The sequence below is a fragment of the Coccomyxa subellipsoidea genome (assembly GCF_000258705.1).
Source record: "Coccomyxa subellipsoidea C-169, whole genome shotgun sequence".
Taxonomy (NCBI): domain Eukaryota; kingdom Viridiplantae; phylum Chlorophyta; class Trebouxiophyceae; family Coccomyxaceae; genus Coccomyxa; species Coccomyxa subellipsoidea.
The window spans coordinates 1,082,849-1,099,681 of NW_005178038.1; the positions used below are offsets into that span (position 1 = coordinate 1,082,849).

A 16,833-nucleotide genomic window follows, 5' to 3' on the forward strand; every position below is an offset into this window, starting at 1 on the left:
TTCGGCCTCTAGAACAGCCTCAGCGTCCGTGTGAAAGCTGCTGCATTGCATGTGCATGCGTGCTGCGCTCTGTGCTGGTGGCGAAAGGCTGCGCATGCTTGCTGCTACTGCGGATGTGGGTATCTGGGCTGTACGTGGGTTGACTCTGTTGGGGTTATGAGTGGCGACAATATAAATTGCTGCAAGACCCACTTGCAGCAAGTAATGTGGTGAACTCAGGCACAAGGTGTCTTTTGGGTCACGTAGCGGAAGTCAGGGTGTATAATTATGTAACACCACATGGCCAATTCTATGCGTGACATGTCCAGTCTGTGCATTGCATAACCTTTTTTGTCATCTGTTCCTGAGCTACTCAATTATGGCACGCATACAAACATCCACCATAAATGCAAATCAAAGACTTTGCGCCAATGCATGCTTAGTGCACCAGATCACTTCCTCTTGGGCGCGGCCTTCTTTCCCTTGGTAGCACTCTCTTCCTTCCCATCTTCTGTTAGTGCCTTGTAAGCGGGGGTATTCATCTTCCACTCCTTCAGTTGTGAGGCAGCCTCTGCAGATGGAGGTGTGTCTGTGTTCCTCAACTTCTGCAGGACATCGTCCGCTGTGACTGGTGCCTTTACATCCTTCCCACTCTGCTGCCTGTCTGCCAATATGCTCAAGATAATCTGCAAGCACACCCCTGAATCAAAACCTCTCTGCCGGAGACATTGCAGCCATGCTCTGTGGTGCTTCTGCAGTGACTGTTCATTTGAGTAATGTGCAATGGCCATTCATCACCTGCTCGATGCCCCCAGCAGAGTAGCCCTCTGACATGTAAACCACCGTGGACATGTCAAAGCTCTTGTGCAAAGGCAGGCCGTGCTTCGCCATCAGACCAGCCCACAGGATCTGCATAGCAACCTCTTGCAGTTGGCTGATCTTCCAAGACACACCTTAGACACTGACACGCTCTGCAATGTGCGAAATGCACATGTATATGACGTAATCTTATGTTTGTCACTGAACACTTGTGTCAAGTTGCTCTGCCCTGATGTCTGCATTTCCCTGTCTCACAACTTGGGACCAGGGCACTCGGAACTAGAGGGAAGGACCTGACGAGAGGCGTCGTCTGGCAGGGGCACATGTATGTGCTTCTCAAAAGCGCCCACGAGCGCAGTTTCGTCCTTGCGCTTGCAGTTGAAGGGCTCGCTGGAAGTGCCGATCACCAGGACTCTGTCTGTGGGTGCCAGGGCCGCAACCTCCACCAACAAGTCCCTCTTGATCCTGTTGAAGAGCTCAACTCCGCCCTGCCCCTCGGCTTTCCTCTTGTCCATTATGAACACCTGGTGGCATGAAATGCTTATCTTTTGTTACCTCCTGACTGTTCCTGTCTTGCATGCCTAGATGTAACAGCTCTTGGTTTGTAAGTGGTTGGTCACGGGACCTGCCCCCACGCCCAGTCAGATGGGTAGGCCACCATCACTTCGAGTTTTATCACACTTGCACCAGGCAAGCAAAGTGGCGCTGTGAGTCGCGCCTTTTCAAAGGCAAGCATACCTTCTCAGCCTCTTCAATGTAGATGACAGATGGCGCCATGGCTCTGGCAACCTTGAACACCTGGCTCGGGCAGACAGATAAGCTGAAACTCACTATCTGCCCTTTCACACCACTCAAGCGCAATCCCTCCCTTATCACAATTTTCCACAATCCTCTTTAAGATCTGCCAGAATGTGACACTACTGCCATGCACAAAACATAAAAGAGGCTCTGCAGTTCACAAGCTGCCCGGCTGGCGGGGGCCGGTATAATGACTGAGCCCCGTGCCCACAAATGATTGGGTCTTGCTTGGATCTGGCGAGTTCAACGAGGGGTAGGGTATGTGGCAGCCTTTGCCTGCACCTTGCCTCGGGCAGGAGGACAGATTGTAAGCGTCTAATGAGTGAAGAAAAAGTCCGCAAAGTTGTCAGGGTGGCGCACCATGTGGACCATTTGGGAGCAGGCGGCCTTCCCCTGGAACTTCCCATCGGTGTGGCGGGGACTCAGGTTGAAGAAACATGCGCCGCTCTCGTGCGCGACCGCATGCGCCAGCATCGTCTTGCCGCCGCCCACCGCCCCGTACAGCAACACCGAACGTGCAGCCGCCACCCTGAGAGATATCACAAATTTATGACCCTTGAGCACCCTCCCTCAATGCATCTATGGGCTGCCTCAACCCATGAAGGCATCAAAACTGCCTCTGCCCTGTCTGCCAAGTTGCTTTGACATTCAATTATGCACGCTCCTTGAAATTGAAAGCAGGTGCAGAGGCTGACACCAAGGCTCAAGAACCATTGTCCAGGGCCATGAGTGACACAGGATACTACTCCTAGCCTCCCAGCTAGGAACCTTGTGAAGGGGGTGTTATCGGTGAGTTAAAAAGAGGCGAGGTGGAGAGAGCACCTGTCATGCACGTAGGAGGATGCAAGCGGCAGGATGCACAGAGCCGTCAGCGCCGCGCGGATATCGGCCAGTGAGGGCTCGAATGCGATCTCACCGGGGGTCAGACCCCTTGTCGCCAAATCTGACGCGCCCAGGAACTCCGCCATACGGACCTGCGGGCAGGCCACCACCAGCTGGGCCGCCGCCAGCTCAGCGTACAGCGATTCCATTGTCCTGTCAGCCTGTGCCAAACATTGTTTCAAATTCGAACCTCCTGATCTGCGCAGGACAATGCTATGTGTAGGAGCCAGAGCAGTCACGCAATGTCACATGGGCATGCAGGATCCAAGGGTGTGGAGGTTTTCGAAGCATCCTGAAACAAACAGTTCAAGACACAGTATTTGGCATTGTCTGCATGACAGCGGCGATGGCTGCGCGACACTTGCTGTGTCCAGCAAAAACAGTCATGCAATGTCACATGAGCATGCAAGATCAAAGACAGGATCCGAAGGGGACAAGCATGTTGTTTAGGTGAGCAAGAAGCATCTGCTGGGTGAGATACACACCGTCATGTCCTTTCTCTTCTTCTCAGGGGCGGGCTTCTTGGCTTCTGTTCTGCCCGGCGGCTTGGGTGCTGCCTTTGCTGGCGGCTTCTTTTGGCCCTTGCCGTCCTTGGGCTTTCCTTTTGTCTTGTCAGCCCCAGACGCCGCCATCTCTGCTTCAGCCATCTCCTGCAAACATGACCCCCCATGAACTACTCATCACCATTGCACGTTTTTCCAATCCATAGGATTGCGTGCATTGCAGCAATGGTTATATGGCACCAACTGGGCCTATCCTGACATTTCCTCCACCCAAGACATTGTCACAGATATATCATCTCTTCATCCCAATGCATTAAGCTGAGCAGAGACACTGTCACAAAAGGTCAAGAAGGCTCTGCCAGTGGTTTACTTTTAGATTTGCCAGCAGCAAGCGCATTTCCTCGTCGGTCTGGAGGCGGATTTCCTCCGCCACAGACGGCCTCACTTCTGCTTTTAGCAACTCCCTGTCCAGCTGCTGCGCTGCCCATGCACCCGCGCCTGCATTCACCCTTAATCATCCTTAGTCACCCTTAGTCACAGGACGCCCGTAGTTATCCTTAGTCACCCTCAGGCGAGAGCAGCAACCGCTGCAGGACAATGTTGCATATCCTATTCCTGGGTCCTAGTGCCATGACGCTTCTCGAAAACCGTGGCACTGGGCAGTAATCATGGCTCAGGTCAGCCAATGACGTGCCTGACGAGATCATTTCATATGCAAATTTACACGAGGATCATGACTTGATGCCTCTGAGGCGCAATGAACACAGGAGATCCTTACAACAAAGCGCAGAGATTTATGTGGAAGCCACCTGGGTCGTCGCGGTCTGCCCAGCGGTCTTGCCACTCCTGGATGGCGGTGGAGAGGTCGTCCGCGCATGCATGCCCAATCTCTTCTGGCAGCTCGGGCAGTGGAGCACCTGAAAAACATCATGAGAGCATGTTCAATCTTATATCACATCTCCTGGCGCCAAATCGCCATGCATGGCAAACTATTGGCATTGATTTTACGGTGAATATCAAGGCCTGCACACTCATAGTGTCACCCTAACAAAGACACTTAATTGTCAATTCATGAACATTGGTGCAATGAAGTGTCTGAGGATGAGGGTACCGGCAGGTGCACCTTTCTTGCGCGGGTCTTTGCCCTTTGGTGCGGCCGAGGCTGGCCTTCCTGGCTGCTTCCCCTTGCCCTTCTCAGCCGCAGGTGGCTCCTCCACAGGGGCTTGCGGCTCTAGAAATATCTTTGATCCGCCTTCTGCCTCGCTGGGGAACTTTGGCAGCTGGCCGTCCTCGCCCGCTTGATTCTTCACAACCCAATCATTGATCTGCGCACAAGCCGACAAGCCCTTATTGCACGCCTCACAATAGCTTCCTCTGGGCATCAATCAGCAGATGACCTCTTAGGAAGGCGCCCTATTGCCGCAAGCATAGCGGGATGGGTCAAGATGGGCTTGGCTCGGTTAAACGTGCACTACAACTGTAGCAGAACTTCAACGCAAGGATATTCTATGGAACTTAATTGTATGCCGAGCAGGAGGAGGAGGAAAGACAAGGAGATGAAGTGAAGGCAACCTTACCTTCTCCTGCAGGGCCTCTCTGATGTCCATGCCTTCCACAAGCATGAGCTCCGAGCGCTGTGAGACCAGCGAGTCCTGGTACAGGTGCTGCATCTGCCCCTGGGTGGTCTTCCTTGCATCCGCCGCCGCTGCATCCATACATAACGGCTCCTTGTCTCCCAACGATGCCTGCATATCATCACCAGCAAGCTAGCATCCACACATTTCCTCCTGCCTGGATCGTTCTCTGATGTGGTCGACACCTGGTGCAAAGTGGACATGGATTGAGAAGCAATTTCCTGCTTTGAGGGGAAGTGCTGCTCTGATGTTGTTGCAGGAGTGTTGCTGTACTGAGAGTCTGATGTTGGCTGCTGATGTCACTAAGGGGACCATAGTTGCACCATATGGATTCGGCCATTCGGCATACGGTGAATAATCGGTCGTATATTTGGTGTTTTGGGCCAAAATAGGCCGTTTTTGACCGTATTCCGTATATTTTATTACCGTATGACCGTATATTCGGCCGAATATACGGTCCCCAAAAAGTGTTCTGACCGAATGGTGCAACTATGAAGGGGACCCTTCCAAGGTGAAGTGTTCGCGTGAGCAGTGCAGCTGAGAAACAAAAGGGAGATGATTTGCGCACCCGCGGCTGCATGCCAAGGAAGATCTGCTCCCTTGCCTCGCTGCGCTCCACGGTTTTCCGCGATGTGAAGCCCCGGAGCGCTGACTGGATCTTTGTGGCCGCCTCCTCTGAAGTCATCCCCTGTTGCAAGCCAACAGAGGTTGTTCAGTGTGCACTTATGTTATCTGCTCATGACCTTGATGCCATGCACACCGCATGCACAGCAGAATCATGCCTCACGCTTTGCTCATATCTTGCTCTAGCTGCCTAACATACAGTACTTTTAGCTGCAAGCAGGGTGAATGGGTAGAGGCTGGCTCACCCCAGCATAGCCTTGCTGCTCCTTGATGGGCTTGAGAATGGTGCTCCTTGGCCTGTATGCTGACTTTCGCGGCAGATACGCCGACATTCTGGGCATCTGCATGGACTGCAGGTATTCTGTCACCTGATCCTCCTGCACACAAATTGAGGGGTAAACAGCAATCGAACCTGTGCACACTCTGCTACACTGAACGGCGTGCTTTGTGTGAAGTAAGGTCTTGCCTGCTGTTCTGGTGGTGTTGCGGGCGCAAGGTCCCCAGATGGCCCATCCGACACAGCTTCCCGGCTCTCATGATCTGCATCTTCAGCAGGCGCAGTGGCTTGCAAAGGTGCCTCAAATGCCTCTGCCAGCACTTTTGGCTTGGCTGCTCGCTCCTCAAGCTCCTGTGCGGACACACATCGACTACTCTGCAAAACCTCGATGGCCATTCCTCTGGGCATCTGACCACGCTGTAAGTCAAGAATGAGCGTGAAAAGAATGAGCATGAAGCAGGCATCAGAAAGCAAAGATTCACCTGGGTCCTGTCCTCAAGGAAGCAGGTGGGGATGGGAATCTCTGTCAGGTCGGGAGTCAAGCCCAGCGAGTTGATGGCTGGCTCCATGCTCATGAAGAGCAGTCCTTTGTCCAAGACCACCTGTACACCCAGAGCGCCACCATTTTTTATCTCCATGATTTATCATCTTACTTGCTATCGCCTGTGTATGATAATTCCTCCTTGCATCATGTATTCAAGGGTTAGGTAGCTGGCTCAGAGAAGGTTCAGAAAGGCACCATCCAGTTCCTGATCTCCAGTAAGCGGCCCATGCAGCACTCCAGAGCACGCCTGATATCCTTGCGCTTCTGGGGCTGCACCATATGGGCGTGCGCTTCTTCTAGGCTCCGCAGGACTTGCACGTACTTCAGGAACGTGATACACCATGCTGACAAGTCCTGCAAAGACAGAGTAGCAGGAACAGAATTTCACCCGAAATGACCAGCATGCACCCCTTTGGATATCTGAAATCAATCTTTGAGCTTTACTTTTGGGTAGTCGTGACGCTGAGGGTTCTCTGCCCGTCTCAGCTGTACCAGTGTTTCCATGGCTTGTTTCCACAGTCGATCATACGTCCTGCGTGGTACTTACGATTAATGGGACAGTAGCCAAGAAATTGTCTTTGTAATTCAATCACAAAAGTTGTGTGCATCGGACACAGCCCAGAAAGCAACAAGGTTGTCCTGTCGGCGAGGCTTACACATCGCACATCGCGTCTCAGTGCAATTCCGGAATGGCAAACAGCAGTCCACAAACCTTATGTTTGCAAACAACGCAGTATCTATGACTCTCACATTGTTGACACACCTCTCTTGGGAAAGAACACTAGAACTCCAAATAGAATTCTTCCGAGATGTGGGAGACTATATTTGCATAATCAGCAGTTACATCATTCTTTGTTTTGCAGGATTGGTGATCCTTGAGTGGTTTTGTGGGTAACACGAGTGGTAAACGTCGTTGATATAGGACGTTTATCTGATCGCGTGTTGACTTCAAGTCTTCGACGTCTTTAAAGGTAAATTGTTGCCAAGGAACTCACCTGACATTACTTCGTTCAGAACCGCTGCATTTAGTGGTCGTCACAATTTTTTTCCAAAAAGGAGAGATCCCTTTGGAAGTCTTTTTTAAATAGCACTATCTCTACCGGTGACTGCCTCTTACGTAGCAAGAGAAATTGTCAAGGGCTGATATGACCAACTGCTTGAGAAAACCCACCATTCAACGTCCTTATCATCCTATTGACAGCTAATTTCCAAATCTCTGCAATACAGGGGCACTAATCAATGGAGACCAACACGATGAAGCAAGCCAGGGAGCACGTGGCACAGCTGTTTTCTGGGCCGGAGGGGCAGCGGCTGAGGGCGGGTCTGGCCCTGCGCGATATGGCGGGTCAACCGGCACACAAGGCGGCCGTACGCGAGGCCGGCGGCGTTGAAGCGCTGTTGGCAGTGCTGGACGGCGGCTGCCAGCACCCCCTCACAGTCGTGGCCGCAGAGGCGCTGTCCTGCCTCGCTGTTGACGACCCGCTCAGCAGGGTGGGTACCTCTTCAGATCATCAACGCCGCCCTTGATCTCCAAGACCCCATTTCCACGAGACTACACAACTCCCTCAACATGATCTGGGAATGTCTTCAGAGACAAATTCATTACATTTTTGCTGACAAGTCCTATCAAGGATAAGAATGCAGAGCTTGTCTGACGGATATTTCTAGCAGGTGTACCTTCGCACAGTTCTCCCAGGTGCTGGCTTTCAGGGGAAGGGAGCCGTCTGATGCACAAGCCTCATCAGAACTGCACTAGAAGGCAACACCAACAGGGCGTACTGTAAGACCAGAGAGAGGGGTGATTCAATGCCATTGGCGCAGGATCTGATGCGGCGCGCGGACGCGGCCGGCAAACTAGTGGCGTTACTGGCGGCCGGGCCGGAGTCGGAGGCGGCGCACCGGGCACTGCTGGCGCTGCGCATACTCACAGACAGAGAGGGGGACCGCATGGCTATACTAAAGGCGGGGGGCATCCCCCCGCTGGTGGCCCTGCTGCGCCAGGGCCCCTACAGCGAGCACACCGAGTACGCCGCCGCCGTCCTCGGCAACCTCGCCGCCGGCGGACAGCCGCTCAAGGACGCCGTCCGGGAGGTGTGCGGTCTGAGCCCTGTTTGTCTGCCTCCTTTTTACTTATTTATTTTTGGCCTCTAAGTGCCTCCAACATGATGTTGCCCCGCGGGGCGTGGGTAGTGGCAGACCCCAGCATTATGAGGATGCAGAATTGCTCCAAGGGAGTGCGTCACCTGCTTTGTGTCATTGATGGTAGGGATTGAAGGGAAAATGTGAAGCGCAATTCTGATCTTAAACATGTTGTGCTTGACTGTGGAAGAGCTCTCGGGCAGGCAGGGGCGATAAGCGTGCTGGTGGAGCTGCTGGCAGCTGACACGGGCGAGATAGCGGCTGAGCTGGCAGCGGTAGTTCTGCGCAACCTGGCGCTCGGCAACGCCGCTAATCGCGCGGCCATCGTTGCTGCTGGGGGACTGCAGCCGCTGCTGCACCTGCTCTCCATGGGCCAGGACAAGCTCGTGCACCCCATGTCCTGCGAGGTACCTCTTCTGCAGATACTGACTACTAATATGGTGTTGTGGGTTTGTCTGGCAAGCCTCGGCTGCGCAGAGTCCTTGAGGCAGGTAGCCTTGTGAGGGCAAGGGTCGCGCCAGAGATGCAATAGACTCCACAATTATCTGGCAAAGAAAGCTGATCCGTTTGGCGATCTCTGTCACGTTTCATGTTGCGCTGCAGATGGTTTACGCGGAGGACAAGGGGTCCACTGTGCAGCGGCACAAGGCAGGCCTGTGCTGCTTTGACCCAACTGCAGGCCACCTCTGTGTCGCCGCCGCCACACCGCTGGGTGTTTTTGGCTGCATCCAACCCCCAAGGTGATCTTTACAATAAGGGGATGCGGGTGTAGTGGAGAATCAAGAGCACAAATAGGACAGACCAATGATAATTGTCTGCGCGATGCTGAGATCACAGCTTTGATGGAAGCGGGCGCCTGAAGAGCTGCAAATGTACATCCATGCAGGCAGGCATCGCCGCGTGAGAGCGGGGCCGAGCGATACTTGCTGATGCGCAAGCTGACGGTGACGGAGCCCAATGCAGACACGCTGGAGCTGTGCTTTGTGATGGCCGACTGCGAGGGCGCACTTCAAATAAAGGAGCCCCTCAAACGGCGGCAGAAGCAGCTGCACCGCCTGCTCCGCCTGACCATCACCCCTTGCAGCGCCACCGATCTCAAGGTGAACCCCACTCCATGACTGAACAGTACAGTAAAGTGAAGGATCAGGCCTGTCAGGACATTTGCCCCAGGCGCTGTTGCAGACGAGTGCAGCCCAAGAATATTCACATGCTGCAGACATATTGAGGCTGGTGTCTTACTGCTGGGATGCGCAGCAAGGACGGACAACGTCATTTTTCATGGTCCCCTTGAATGCAGCACAAGAGGCTGTGCCAGTGATGTGCATTGATGTGTGGCTGCTTGAGCATTGCACATGTTTCTATCTGAGACATGTGGAAGACATTGGGTAGATGATAATTGATGCATGCAGGGTGCCCTGATGCGCATGCTGACGAGGCTGCATCTTGAGCTGGAGTTCAGAGACTTTGACCTGGGTAAGGAGAACGGGGCTGCCCTGCCGATCAAGCATGCCAGGATCAATGCAACCTGATTACATGTGCAAATACTGCACAGCAGAACAGACAGCATCATCCAACTCGACACCACACAGAAGCAACGCAGCAGGCCCAGCATCTATGGCTAAGACAGGCACCACACGTGTTCGCAAGCACTGTCACGGTCTGTTCAGTGCATGCTCGACTCTGATGGATGTGGCGTCGCACTGGATAACGTGCAGCTGCCGCAGAGTCACAGATTCGCAGTAGAGGTCTCATCCAAGGATTTAATGCACCCCACCCCATCAAGGGTCCACCCAAGCGCCAATTTTGCCGTATAAAAGGTTGTTCCAATACTCATGTTCGACTACAATTCATTCACTCAACTGGTGGCCAAAATGGAGGCCACACGTGCTTCCTGAGCAGTATATCTGCATCACGCTGCTCACAGGTTCTTGTCAATAGTGTTGCGAGCCACCACAAGCGTGGAGGCTGCAAGTGTGCCCACGGCGCCGGCAATGCCCGCTGCTTTCAGGCCACGAGTCGACCTGAACAGCGCCCCTGACAGGAAACCTGCACCACACATTACATCCTTGTAAGCAACCACGCCCTGCATCTAACGGGGCATCTCATTTCCTCAACATGACTCCATCAATATCCTGCAGAGATCTTGCATTGTTCACAATATATGCAATGCACACGACAGTACACACAACCTGTGATCCTGCATCCAGATTCATACAGGTGAAACACCGTCCATAGGTAAATGCTGAGCAAAATCCAAGCGTATTGAGAAGGCTGGGCAAGGTCGGATTATGCACCTGCGCCGAGGGATGCGCAGAGGTCTGGCATGCGCCCGTCATTCAGATAGTCAAGACCGGATTCAGTGGAGGCATAGAAAAGGCCCAGGCAGCCAAGGGCGTTCCCTGCGACGCGGCCGGTCTTGCCGCTCAGGTTGAGCACGCGGTTGACGCGCAGCCGCGTCGTGTCAATGCCCAGCTCCGGTTTTGTCCTCACCGCCGTCAGCAGCCCCTGGCTACCCCCCAGGGTGGCCCCTGCGCATCAGCACCCAAGCAGTGTTTCAGCAATGTTCTAGTGATGCTCCAGGGAAGTCCAGAGCACTCTCTCTTTGAACAGCCGGCTGCACTTGCGCAGTGCCAGCAGCGCGTCACCAACCACGCAATGTTCCGATGATTTCTAGGAGTCTCTTGCTTCTCATAGGTGGCTGCCATGCGCAGTCAGTCAGTCAGTCCCATTGCATCGCTTCCAGCCGAGGCTGATCCAATGCATGACTAGTTTTCACAGTCAGCGCCCAGCATGACATCCAAACACTTGATGCAAGCACACACTCCACACTGTAGGGCGCTTGCTTGGGCAGCACTCACAAGGACAACAGCCAGTGAAGCTGTCTGGATACAAATTGCAATAGATCTGAGGTGCAGAAATGTGGATCACACCTGAGAGGTAGCCAACTCCTGTGTAGTAGGTCAGGTTCTCGCTCCAACTCCTCTTGTGCACGGCTGCTTCCTCTTGAAAGAGGAACTCAGGCTGCTTTGGCAATTTGTACAGATTTCGCGGCAGTCCGCCTCTGGTGTCTATTGCAGTGCTCAGGCCCTCGTACGGGTTGTACAGGCGATCTGTGTTGTTCAGGTCCAGTCCTCCTGGCGGTCCATGTACCTGCAGGAAGCTTAGGGCTCAGCCTGATTTTTACAAACTAAGTGCATCGTGGGCATTATCTTCGCTGTCTTAACACGCTAGAAGATCGTTATCACACAGGTAAACTACGCCTGTATGCCATTTAACAAATAGCTTGGCGCGTTAGCACTACTAGATATAAATAAATTGAGCAGCAGATGTGCCCTTGACAATCGAAACCATACCTCGTGGTTGCTGAGTAATTCTGATGTTGATGAAGATGTAGCATCATGCAAGAGGTCGCCGCCTAGAGAGCCTGCTTCCTCTGCTTCTTTGTCTGCTGGTCGGGGCGATCTGAAAGCGTCCAGCAGCCCCATGCCTGGAGATCAGTTTGATGGGGATCGCAATATAATGTCCACCACGCTAGCTTGTTTGATTCTGGTAACGTTTCCTAGGATCTGCAGCCAGTCTGAACAAAAATTTCACCAAACAGCAACAGCAGGAACGCCGGCTGCAGACATGCGCGGAGCCAGTGGCTGGCAATTTTAGCTCAAATGCCCAGATGTTGAGGGGCTCGTGCGAGGCCAAGTATTGCTGAACTGCAAACTTGTTCTAGTATGTGAACTGCAAAGTCAGTACACGAGACAATTGGTGTGGGGTGTTGTGAGTTTTCTGTATCGGAATTTTTTCCTCTGACGATCCGGACTTACGATGATCTAGGGTGGATCCATTGCAATTGATACAATGTTGGAAACTAGGATGCCCTGCGCACCCAGCACGTCGTACTGTACCTGCTCCAGTAGCTTAAAAGTCAATGTCCCAAGAGGGCATCCAGCTCAGAGACCATTTCTAGCCTCTCAAGCGAGTGCATTCAGGAGAGGGGCCTTTGTAGATCATGGCAGATGTCATGACAAGGGACCGAGGCGAACCAAGGGTGCCAGACAGCGAGCTACTTGCATTGCAGCCCCTGAGAGGCTAGAGTCAAAGGTCTTTGCAGACGGGAAGGTTGAGAAGGTACTGCATCACTGCAATGCTAGCAGGCATTACCAAGTCAACATCAATGTGCCGCCATCATGAGAGGATGCTTCACGTTGAACTCATGGCCAGCATGACTTCTGCTCTCTCACTTTTGCCTGTGTGCAGGTCCCCCCAGAGCGGATTAGAAACTTTTCAATCATTGCTCACATCGACCACGGCAAGTCCACATTGGCAGATCAGCTGCTGATGCGGACAAAGACAGTGGATGATCGAGACATGCAGGTAATGCTCCTGCCTTAACCCACAACCCTCCAAAGCACCTCACCGGCTCGCATGCACCACATTCAATACAAGTGATGTCTTGCAGGCTCAATTCTTGGATGGGATGGACCTGGAGAGAGAGCGGGGGATCACCATAAAGCTTAATCAGGCGCGCATGAAGTACACGGCCTCGGACGGGCTGACATATGCGCTGAACCTGATCGACACCCCTGGGCATGTCGATTTCAGCTACGAGGTGTCTCGCTCTCTGGCTGCCTGCGAGGGCTGCCTACTAGTGGTGGACGCCAGCCAGGTGCCTTCCCCTACACTGGTCCATCTGGCAGGCTGCTCCACCCAAATGCAGTAGATCAGTGCATCTTAGTAACATTTCTGTTTTATTTACCCGGAAGAGGGACTGAGGGAGGGTCACCTGTGCAGGGTGTTGAAGCCCAAACGCTGGCGAACGTGTACATTGCTCTGGAGAATGAGCTGGAGATCATTCCCGTCCTCAACAAGATTGATCTTCCAGGTAAAGACCTGCATGCACCAGCACTCTCCCAACATTCCATCCGCGATTCTGAATTGTGTCTATTTTCTAGTCTGTCCCGCTCACTCCGGCTCCCTCATATAATGGCATTAGACCTCTCTGTGTTGTGTGCTACTCTATGTGCCTGCCTGGGAGTGAGCCGGCTGTGAAGGGCGTATAGTAGTATGGGTTGCATGCATGCTGAGCGCTCGTTAACATGGGGCTCATCTCCTCTGGCAGGTGCTGACCCGGACAGGGTGAGGCGCGAGGTGGAGGAGGTGGTGGGCCTGGACTGCAGCGACGCCATCATGGCCAGCGCCAAGCAGGGCATCGGCATCGATGAGATCCTTGAAGAGGTCGTGCGCCGCGTCCCGCCGCCGCCCGACAACCGCCACAAGCCTTTGCGCGCGCTCATCTTCGACTCTTACTACGACCCCTACAAGGTGCGGTGACCACCCATCCTTCGGGCACCTTTCAGTTGATCAATGCTGCAACTGCAAGTACCGCCGCAGCCTCGGATCGTGAAGAAGAGCATCAGGTTCAGCAGACCACTGCCCAAGGAGGGCAAGGTGACCTACAGTGAATGCTAGAAGCCTTCCCAAGGATCCTACCTGCTTGATACTCTTTTGTGTGTGCATGCTGCACTTGACCCCTATTCTTGTACTGCAGCAAGGATCATTGACAGGTGTGGTATGTGTGCGCAGGGCGTGATAGTGTACTTCAGGGTGGTGGACGGTCAGATGGTGCCCGGGGACGTGGTGAGGCTGATGAACACCGGGAAGGAGTACCAGGTAGACGAGGTCGGCGTCCTTGCGCCCAAGCAAGTGCCGGTGAGCAGCCCTTCTCCCTGCATCTCACAAAACATTACAGCCCATGTGAGATGGAAGTGACCCTTATGACATGGAAGTCACCTCCTTGTGAAGCATGAATAGGAAGCGCAAGAGGCAGTAGAGGGCCTTCAAATGGGTATGTGGATTACTTTTGTCTACTGAGTCCATGCATTGACCGGCAAGTGTCAGTCTAAGCAGCACCTCCTCACTACCATTCATTGCCGTTTATACGCACTGCTGACGTGGCGTGCTCACGTGGCGCCAGGTGGACGCGCTGTACGCGGGGGAGGTGGGCTATTTGGCGGCGAGCATAAAGGCGGTGGCGGACGCGCGCGTGGGGGACACCATAACGCTGAAGAAGGGCGGCACGGCGGAGGCGCTGGACGGGTACCAGGAGGTGCAGCCCATGGTGTTCTGCGGCCTCTTCCCCACCGATGCCGACCAGTTCTCCGACCTGCGCGAGGCGCTCGGCCGCCTCCAGCTCAACGACGCCGCGCTCCAATACGAGCCCGAGGTTTGTTCGTGCCCCTTTGTTCAAGGCTGTGCCGTTTTGCCACCAAGGGCGAATATCCCTTGATATGGCGCTGTGTGGCGGAATGTTCATTTGCTCATGGTGGCCTCAGCTGAGTTTCTGATTCTCTGCCGCTGCAGCGTCGCGCTTCCTTTGTGCTTAGAGTAGCCTACCCTGTCGGCTTGACAGTGCAGGAGCTGCTTGCGGGCATATGGAAGGACAAAAGGCGGCCCAATGATACATGGATGCTATGCTGCTTTAATCGGGCTGTATTCCTGGGAGTGTTCTGTCTTGAGGTGACTGAGGTAGAGGGTGTGTGCGCGTGCAGGTGTCGAGCGCGATGGGGTTCGGCTTCCGATGCGGCTTCCTGGGGCTGCTGCACATGGAGATCGTGCAGGAGCGGTTGGAGCGCGAGTACGACCTCGACCTCATCACCACGGCGCCCACCGTCGTCTACAAGTGCCTCCGCGCCGGCGGCGAGGAAATGAACGTTGACAACCCCTGCAACCTCCCAGACAAGCACGACAATCTGCAAGAGCCCTACTGCAGGCGCGCACCGGCCCTCTCCCGCCTGCCCTGGGTCTGTGTGAATATTCAGGCTCACATCGTGTACCTGTGTCTGGTCCTGAATGTACCTGCAGTTGCGCGCTGGGCCAATCCTGTGCCCATCACTGGCGTTTCGCATGCATCGTGAACCGTGCACGTCTGCTTAAGCTTTTCACCCGCTAAGCAAACACGACCATGCATGCTGCATGCGCATCATTGAAAAGCTTGCTGTGGATCTCTGCAAATCAGGCAAACCGGGGATCCTACATTGGCGAGTGCAGTGCGCCATATTGGCAAAGTGCTTAGATGGGTGTGAGCGGTGTACGCAGGATGGAGATCATCACTCCCAAGGACTTTGTGGGCCCCATCATGGAGCTGGCGCAGCAGCGGCGGGGGGACTTCATCGACATGACCTACCTCACAGAGACGCGCACCACCCTCGTCTATGACCTCCCCCTTGCCGAGGTGAGGCCACTTTACTACACTGTACTCATTTGTCGTAACAGCCCTGTGAACAAGCTGATTATGCCGCCAAGCTGTCCTAATCTGGCACTCATCTGCAGCAACAGCTTTTAATACCAGCCCAGACCATAAAGCGCATACTACCGGCTGGCAGCAGGAGCCCTTGACAATCAAGAGGGTGAGCATGCTAGGCACACACATGCCTGAGGCATCCAAGCCGGGTGATTTGCAGGTGTAAGAGCATGTGGGGTGATGTGCACAGGTGGTGACGGATTTCTTTGACGAGATGAAGAGCCGCAGCCGTGGCTACGCCAGCATGGAGTACCACATCACAGGCTACCGCAAGAACGACCTCGTCCGCCTCGACATCAAAATCAACGGCGAGGTGCCGAGTCATTTCCTCCCTTTTACCTCCAGCGTTAATTACGCTGATTCTGTGTTTGGGATTGTCTGATCTGTTGCACCAAGTTCTGATGTCTGCATGCTGTGGCAAGACTGCCTGTGCCTGCAGTGTGTGATAGCTGCTTTATCTTGTGAAACGTCATCTTGACTGGTGAGGGACTGCATGCAGACGGCGGACCCGCTGGCATCGATTGTGCACCGGGACAACTCGTACCGGGTGGGCCGGGCGCTGGTGAAGCGGCTGAAGGAGCTCATACCGCGCCAGCAGTTCAAGATCCCCATCCAGGCCGCCATCGGCTCGCGTGTCATCGCCTCTGAGAGCATCTCCGGTGCGGCCTGCACCTCTGTTGTGCATGTGAGATAGTGCTCATGGGCCGGGGGATCATTGTATTGTTTTTGCATGACGTGCACCTCAGGGGCAGCCCTTTTCCTTGTCCCTGGTGCTCGCTCTGCCTTAATGTGTGCATTCCTCTTTCTCTCAATTGGTGCATTTACCGCCTTATCTAGCTCATGCCAGAATTTGACTCAGGCCAAACACACTGAGGTCGTGTGTACATTCTCCTGAAGCTTGCAGTAGCGGTGGGGTGATGTGTGCTGCTGTGTTTCCGCAGCTCTACGAAAGGATGTGCTGGCAAAATGCTATGGAGGAGATGTCAGTAGAAAGAAGAAGCTGCTCAAGAAGCAGGCCAAGGGCAAGAAGCGCATGAAGGTGGGCTTTCCCACTTCTGCTGCACAACCTGTAGAATTGCTTCCATGTTGCATGCATTGCATTTACACTGCAAGGGAGCCCTTTCTCCTCGCTCCCTGGGGCTAACACTGCATTGATGTCTGCATTCCTATCTATCTACTTGTGCAGACGTGCTGATTTTGGAGGCTGAGTGAGCATTACAAGACTCCTTTGGACCTGACTCGGTTCTGTTGGTGCTTGCAGAGTTTGGGCAGGGTGGATGTGCCTCAGGAGGCATTCATGGCCGTCTTGAGTCTGGGATCCGATGATGGGGACTGACTTC

The 16,833-nt window shown here is 54.0% G+C and overlaps 4 protein-coding genes across 4 annotated transcripts; 2 read left to right on the forward strand and 2 right to left on the reverse strand.

Annotated features, from left to right (window-relative positions):
* Positions 1-1,157: 1,157 nt before the first annotated feature.
* Positions 1,158-6,579, reverse strand: COCSUDRAFT_1698 (hypothetical protein; the record flags this gene model as incomplete). The annotated part of the gene is made up of 11 exons (XM_005649069.1): positions 1,158-1,343; positions 3,352-3,445; positions 3,763-3,898; positions 4,093-4,306; positions 4,559-4,726; positions 5,184-5,303; positions 5,485-5,613; positions 5,760-5,867; positions 5,999-6,118; positions 6,256-6,414; positions 6,505-6,579. Coding segments are annotated over 11 exons (1,509 nt in total), but the record flags the coding sequence as incomplete, so codon positions are not given.
* Positions 6,580-7,299: 720 nt separating this feature from the next.
* Positions 7,300-9,728, forward strand: COCSUDRAFT_40941 (ARM repeat-containing protein; the record flags this gene model as incomplete). The annotated part of the gene is made up of 6 exons (XM_005649070.1): positions 7,300-7,551; positions 7,882-8,151; positions 8,403-8,606; positions 8,803-8,939; positions 9,086-9,299; positions 9,609-9,728. The coding sequence occupies 6 exons, from the start codon at positions 7,300-7,302 to the stop codon at positions 9,726-9,728; spliced, it is 1,197 nt and encodes a 398-aa protein (XP_005649127.1).
* Positions 9,729-10,117: 389 nt separating this feature from the next.
* Positions 10,118-11,684, reverse strand: COCSUDRAFT_83656 (hypothetical protein; the record flags this gene model as incomplete). The annotated part of the gene is made up of 4 exons (XM_005649451.1): positions 10,118-10,245; positions 10,494-10,727; positions 11,130-11,349; positions 11,553-11,684. The coding sequence occupies 4 exons, from the start codon at positions 11,682-11,684 to the stop codon at positions 10,118-10,120; spliced, it is 714 nt and encodes a 237-aa protein (XP_005649508.1).
* COCSUDRAFT_35985 (GTP-binding protein lepa) lies at positions 10,488-16,829 on the forward strand (the record flags this gene model as incomplete). The annotated part of the gene is made up of 13 exons (XM_005649071.1): positions 10,488-10,515; positions 12,461-12,567; positions 12,653-12,859; positions 12,985-13,075; positions 13,313-13,515; positions 13,777-13,902; positions 14,168-14,416; positions 14,742-14,962; positions 15,289-15,424; positions 15,684-15,806; positions 15,993-16,152; positions 16,435-16,532; positions 16,755-16,829. The coding sequence occupies 13 exons, from the start codon at positions 10,488-10,490 to the stop codon at positions 16,827-16,829; spliced, it is 1,824 nt and encodes a 607-aa protein (XP_005649128.1).
* Between the last annotated feature and the right edge of the window lie 4 nt (positions 16,830-16,833).